The 7212-nt window shown below is 38.8% G+C and overlaps 1 protein-coding gene across 1 annotated transcript in view; it reads right to left on the bottom strand.

Moving 5' to 3' along the window:
* Window positions 1-532: 532 nt before the first annotated feature.
* The window catches only part of HAS2 (hyaluronan synthase 2), a 36508-nt gene continuing 29828 nt past the window's right edge, over window positions 533-7212 (bottom strand). Inside the window, exons 3-4 of the mRNA XM_018553339.1 lie at window positions 6131-6232; window positions 533-2269 (exon numbers count right to left, since the gene is read on the bottom strand). Coding sequence (XP_018408841.1) covers window positions 1340-2269; window positions 6131-6232 — 1032 coding nt within the window. The 3' untranslated portion in view covers window positions 533-1339. The remainder of the gene's footprint in view (window positions 2270-6130; window positions 6233-7212) is intronic.

Here is a 7212-nt window from a genome sequence, read left to right as displayed (position 1 = left end):
ATAGCTAGATTGCTATTGGCTATTTCAATTTGCAATAGCCAATAGCAGACTAGGTATTGCACCCGCCTACTGCTGCTGTCAATCAGCAGAGGTGAACCTCAAGTTCTCCATCAGGTCCACCTCTGCTGACTGACAGCAGCAGTGGGCAGGTGCAATAGCCAGCTTGCTATTGGCTATTGCAAATTGAAATAGCCAATAGCAATCTAGCTATTAGTTCCTATGCCATTTAAAAAAAATGTTTGGCCTGACGGCAGCAGCTGTCAGAGCACTAAAAGAAACAGCAGATAGCAAAGGAAGCATTAGCTTCTTTGTTATATGCCATCATTTTAGGGGGGTGCTGTCTTCCTTGTTGTTGCCCCCCCCTTGCGGAGAGGGGGGGGGTTGACAGAGGGAACCTCCCTGAAATGAGAAGGGCACCTACCTGAAATGACTTATTTCAGGTTGGGATCCCTGTAAAGGCACCCCAGGTAAAGCGTGTTCATGTTATCACTTCACAATTAAATAAATGGATTCAGAGATTAAAGTACAAATAATTATTTTATTCATTTGTTGGTGAACAATATGAACTGTTATAAAGCTTCACATTTTGACCAGTATCAGTTAAAATAAAAAAATTTAAAACACATTTTAAAAAGAATAGAGAACCAAATTATTTATCAGATAAGTAAAATATAAAATATGCATTTTTTTTAAACATTGGCATACAAATAAAAAACATAATTAATTCAATAATATAAAAATACAGCATTCCACCGTGCTTGTACTTAAAGCACGTCTGACATTTATAAACTGATGGCCACGAGGCCATCCGTGAAACCAAAAAAACTAAGAAAATAAAAAATAAAATAAAATTTAAAAAAGAACTTTAAAAAACAAAGTTTATAAATAATGTTGTCCTTTATTGCTAGAGCCTATTGGCCCACTTTCAAGGAACTTTTCCAGAGGAAAAATACACATTTAGAAAAGATCCTGTAGGCCTAAAAATATTTCAGAAGGCTTTGTTCACCACGACATAAGCATGACCAGTGAGGTATACAGAACATAACACTGTCAGGCATATGCACAATCGAAAAAAAGTGCATAATAAAATGGCTTCGCCAAAACAAGGCGAGGCCTAGTATAAAGTTGTGTTCATTTTCTCGAACGTTTTCTATTTTTTTGCTTTGGATGCATGACAACAAGTCACAAATAGTGTTTGTGTAAGTCCCAGCAGCAGTGTTGCATTTTCCTTCAAGACATGACTTTATGTCCATAATACTTCTAAGAATTCTAAGTCTCTTAAGGCTTTTTTTATTTCAGAATGTCTGATAGGTTTGCACACTTTGTAGGTAAGTGATCATCATACGTCAAGTACCATGTCATATTGCTGTTCTTTCTTCCGCTTGCCACACTTTGTAATCATAGACACGTATAAAGTCAACAACATCACCCAGTAGCACGCGTAAAGTATTGCACCAATGATGAGAACCGTCTGTTCAGATTCTGCAAATGGCTTTCTTGTTTCCTTCCATATAGTGTAGAAGACTCCACCCGAGAGGATTGTAAACCATACGGTTATAGGAATCAACCCTATAAAGTTGACGACAACAGTTTTTCTACCTGAAGTGCCCCACCCGGCCTTGTTGATGGTGGCGATAGCAAACATCTTTGCTGGTAGTAAACTGGACATGTACAAGACCGAGTAAAGAGACATGAAAACCATTACTATATTCCCCCGGAGTGCACTGGCAAAGGAAGACTTGATAAGGCCAACAAACTGCACGGTCAACAGGAAGAGTAGAATATTCCATATACGTCCCCGGTAGAACAGCTGGATGACTGTTGCAATTAAGAAGAAAGGAAAGAAACCGGTAATCACAGCTTCGTAGGTCATCCACAGATGATGCTTGTGGAACCACATAGAATTGTACAGCCATTCCCGGAAGTAGGACTTGCTCCAACGGGTCTGCTGGTTAAGCCACCTTAGATACTCAGTAGGTGTTTCCGTAAGGCACTTAGACCGTGCTGTATATTTGGTTGCAAAGCCAAGACTCAAGACCCGGTTAGTTAGATGCCTGTCATCTCCAAAGCTACACTGGGAGCCCATAAATTCTTGATTGTACCAATCTTCTATAAATTCATGTAGTAGTGAATTTCTATACATTCCGAGAGGTCCACTTATGCACTGTACACACCCAAAGTAGGACTGACAAGCTCTCTCGATGTTGAAAGCCATCCAGTATCTCACACTACTCAAGAAGGAGATCCATGAGTCATATTTGTTTAAAATCTGCAAGAAAAAAAAAGTCAGTACATTATTTATTGATAAAACTCCTAACTTCTTACTTAAGCAGACATTGATGAGTTGTACTCAAGAAGGCAAACTGAAATCAAACGTTAAGCTTCCTGACTTTGGTATTAAGATAACATTGATCTGAATTGACATAAAACCTTTAATTATATGGTATTGTTTTTGTGTCCTAATCTTTAATTTGAACTCATGTTTAATGTGCAGACAGCTGAGGTAAGCTTTACAATTTACAAAATCTGTGGTAAAGAACACATGAGGAAGCTGGGGAGCCATAGCAGCCATCAGTAGTACATTGACTTTAAACTAGATTAGTCAGTCAGATCCATTTGATGAAGTGTTAATTCCCTTTTGGGGTGAGAGGCAGGAAAGGAATTGTATTATGATGCTCCCAGCATAAGTTGTGGAGGCCCCAAATACCGAAGTGTTAGTTGGTGTTAGCCATAACATTTGTAAAAATCCACCCTCAGTTTTTAACTTGGCTAGAATTATAAAGGGTTTGCTCAATGGTATCCCAGCACTGGCCATTCAGCTGGTTGTAGTTGGGAAAGGCAACATTTCTACCCGTATATGTCTTTGTTAATCTTGTAAAGCAGCTGGGCTCAAGAGGCTACAAAAATGTAATTGACCTTGATTGTGGCAACAGAGAATAGTTACTGGTAAGAAAGAAAAAAGGAAAGAAACAGAAAAGAAAGAGATATGTAAAGTAACAAAAAAGAAAACAAATGGAAAATTAATGAAGGCGAAAATAAAAAAGAGGAAAAACAGAAAAAAGAAAATAAAGGAAATAAATAGAAAGGAATAAGAAGAAAAGCAAAACCCATGAAAAGCAAAGGAAAGAAAGAAAACGTTAAACAACATCATTTTTATTTGAGTTTGCATTTATCAATTTTGTTGCAAACCCTTTCTGCATTCATGATACATGAACAATCATACTAATAACAATAATTAAAATATACAGAATATACACAAAGGAAGTGTATGGTGCCAAGTTAAATAGAGGAGATTTAATGCAGGATCATGAGGAGGGTAAATTATATGTATGAGGAAGAGGAACAATAGGGCAGTGAGCTGAACTTCAAAAGGAAGATCTTAAGTCTTTCTCCTCCATTGCTCATATTTTACTTTAATTGTAAAAGCACAACTGCTGCTGTAGTGGAGCTGTACTTCCTGCCAGTCCTAGGGAAAGTCATAAATTAGCATTTCAGCGAGCCCCATGTCATCCAAGTGACTACAAGGAGGTATTACTTTCAAAGGGATGGAATTAGCCAAAACCAGCAAGAAAAACCTTGGAAGGGACAAGCAGCTCTGTCTGGCTGGAATACAGGCAGCCATCCCCAGAGGAGTAAGATGTCTGCCTGGTCATGTAAATACATCTATATAATACTAAAATTAGGCTAAGATTCATTCAGTGGATTAAAGTGCAATGTACAAAGGGCAGTAAGGAGCAAAAACCAGACTGAGCATATGAACTTCACTTATCTGGCATACATTAACATATTGGGGTTAGTGCACTTTGGATATTATCTCTGCTCCTTATATTGCTTTACTAAAAAACTTTAAAATTGTATGTACCGGCAAAACCTTTTTGGGATAGAGTAGGGGAGGATTAGAACCAATGTCAGCTTTTTATTGAGTAGAGCCACTGTCAGTTTTTTATTCAATTAGAACCCGTCAGTTTTTTATTGTGGGATCCAACTGGCAGGATCCATCCTCTCTATTTGGCCTGGTGACCATGGTCCCAGAGACAGAAAGATAGGAAATTCAAAATTTGTCATCAGACAGTTGTCTTTGGAAAAAGAGGTAAGGATATATCTTCCAATGGGAACTCCTATTCCAGTGACAGCTGCCCAAGAGGGGATTTCCCCTCAATATGGAGAGATTTTCTCTCACTTCCTTTTATATCTCTAGGACAGGAAGTGAAGAAGTAGAAATCTTTCTAAAAGGACACAGAGAATACAAAACTGAACAGTGCTTTAACCCTTCCCTGTGCTAAGGTAAACAATGGCAAAGTAACTTATGTTTTAAAGTGGTTTGTTGGTTTTTGCATTTGTCCTCGTCTACCATGCTTTTGATCTATAAAGAGTGCCAGACCAAAATTACTCAGAGAAAGATTTATTCATTCATCATATGATGGAAGAAACAGCCAACAGCCTAGGGATGTTTTCATGATTTTTAGTCTTGATATAAATAAATATCTGTCGCACTGAATGTATGCTATATGTTATTATTTCACAAAATTGATTTTTGTCTTAATTTGTTTTAACAAACTTAAAAGAAAACTTTGGGGTAAGTGCTTTTTCCCCATAGTTCTCTTAAGGGTCATGGGAGGACTTATACTAGCATCCTCCCGTGACCCAAAGCTCAGTATATCGCGAGCTACTGCTGGCGGTATACTGAGACCGCCGCAGCCGTTACGGATCCCGACATTACTGTCGAGATCCATCCAGTTGCGTGAGTGACAACTGGCTCTGCCTATCTAGAGTCAGATCCAGCTGTACCCGCCCCCTCCCCCGTCCGTTTCTCCAGTCAGCGCTGGAGGATCGGAGCAGGGAGGCGGGAATCCCTGCAGGGAGCCGTGACTTATAGTCACGGCTCTCTGCAGGGAGATGATCGAGAAGTGAGCGAGCGACGGTATGTGTTCGATCACTTCCCGATCTATTGAGCCGAAGTGTGACAGTTTAATTGTCACACGTCGGCTCGAACTATGAGGATGAGTGATTTTCACTCACCTCATAGTTCTCCTATGAATTATGTTACTGATGCTTTCTTTTTGTACAATTACTTAATTACCAGACACCAAATATTTAATATAGTGTCTCAATTCTAGACATTTAGAATACTGTTTTTGAAACCAGACAAGTATTGGAATTATTTGACTTACTTCAATTCTAAAGAGATCACATAGCATTAATCATTTTTATTTGATTTGTTGTAGCCCCGATGAAAGGCGATTGTTTATATCCCCAAAACGCATTGACTGTTGTATTCAATCATCTAATGAACCATCAACTCCTACTTGGGCTCATTTTGGTTTGGCGCTCTTTGTTCGTCTTTTTGCTTGTTGGATTTTCTCTCTAGGGATCTGTTTGGGGCATCTTGTTTGACAAGAGCAACTTCAGCAGGGCTATTGTGCATTACAAAATTGTATTGGATTAACCATTGCAAATTATGTGTCACTGATGATGAGTTTGTATGCCCTTGATGTGACATCTACCCCTAATTTTTAACAACGATAAAAGACAGCTCCAGGCAAAACTTTTTATTTCTTTTGGGGTAAAGCAGGAGATGGGTGTCTGTCAGTTTTTATGGCAATCTGTGTTCCTATTGGGGAGTTTTTCTCCCTCATTTCCACTAAGAACAGAAAGTAACGGGACGTTTCTCCAATGTGATTGTAAAATGTGAGTTTCTGAACATGTTTAAATAAACAAAAACAGCAGATGTTTTATTAATATTATACCCTAAGGATGCATGGGTTTTGTTGGCAGTGTTTTATACTTTAGCAGCGAGAGTGAAATAGAAGAAAATCTTCAACAGGGACAACTTTTTTGTCTCTGTTGGCATTACTGTTGGAGATTTTCCCTCATTTCCCATCTGGTAAAACCATTATTACTGGGACAGTAAAAGAGGGGAGATCTCTCTATTAGCATCCCACATAACAATAAAAACCTGATAGGGGTTCTAATGCTTCCCTATTTGAAAACTAAGACTGGACTGGGAGTTCACTTTAAAGAAGCCAGAGACTTTTGCATTAAAAAGCAAAATACATGTTCACTTTACCAGCAGCTGGATATAATTTGTAGCTATACCATAATCAACTTCTGTGATGTAAAAGTTGTTTACCTGTACATCTCCTCCAACACCTCCAACCATTATATCTTCCTCCAAAACCTTCACCATCTCCACAGATGATGCTGGATCAAGCACAGTGTCAGAGTCACAGACCTAAGAAACAAAAACATAATGAACATTAGATGGGACGTATTAACACAAATATCCAAAGCTAGATAAACCAGTGATATATGTGTATGCAAAATCTATAAAACAGGACATTGTTTCTATTCAGGAGGATTATAACTATTACCATTACTTTATCATTACCATTATTTTTTTTCATTTTTTATAATAATCCCTTGAGCTAGGCATCTTGAAGTAGATGTAATCCCAATTGCTAAAATCTCATACAAATTTATAATAATATGATTTCAAAAATGGTTTAATTTATTTTAAATATGCAACTTTTATTAAAGTAATAACTGATGGTCCTTCCATGAAGTTTCTTTTTTATGCACTTTTTGTCATAGGTAAATTTACAAAAGACAAGTAGGCTGCTCACTTTGCAACATAATTTTCCCTTAGCTTAGTGAATGTGGTAATATTTAAATTTGCAAAGAATACCTAATCATGTTTAAAGGAGAACTATGTTGCTCGCTCACTTCTCGATCATCTCCCTGCAGAGAGCCGTAAATATCAGTCACCACTCCCCACAGGGATTCCCCCTCCCCGGTCCGATCCTCCAGCGCTGACTGGAGGAACGGACGGGGCGGGTACAACTGGCTCTCCCATTAGATAGACAGAGCCAGCTGTCACTCACACAGCTGGGTGGATCTCGACAATAATGTCGGGATCCGTCCCGGCTGCGGCGGTCCCAGTATACCGTGAGCTGTAGCTTGCGATATACTGAGCTTTGGGTCACGGGAGGACGCTAGTATATGTCCTCCCGTAACCCTTAGGAGAACTATGGGGAAAAACACTTACCCCATAGTTCTCTTTTAAGGAAAACAAGAAAAATTGTATTTTTGCTTGCACATGGTTGGATGATGTTAGTACAGCTTACGTCATGCACTAAGCTAAGGGAAAACGACTTTGAAAAAGGAACAGCCTATTTGCCTTTAGAAAATCAACCCCCCCCCCCCCTTGTTCAA

This window comes from Nanorana parkeri, unplaced genomic scaffold (genome assembly GCF_000935625.1).
Source record: "Nanorana parkeri isolate BGI_ZX_2015 unplaced genomic scaffold, ASM93562v1 scaffold117, whole genome shotgun sequence".
NCBI lineage: Eukaryota > Metazoa > Chordata > Amphibia > Anura > Dicroglossidae > Nanorana > Nanorana parkeri.
Note: the sequence above shows the minus strand (reverse complement) of the source record. Positions and strands in the feature narration are given on the sequence as shown.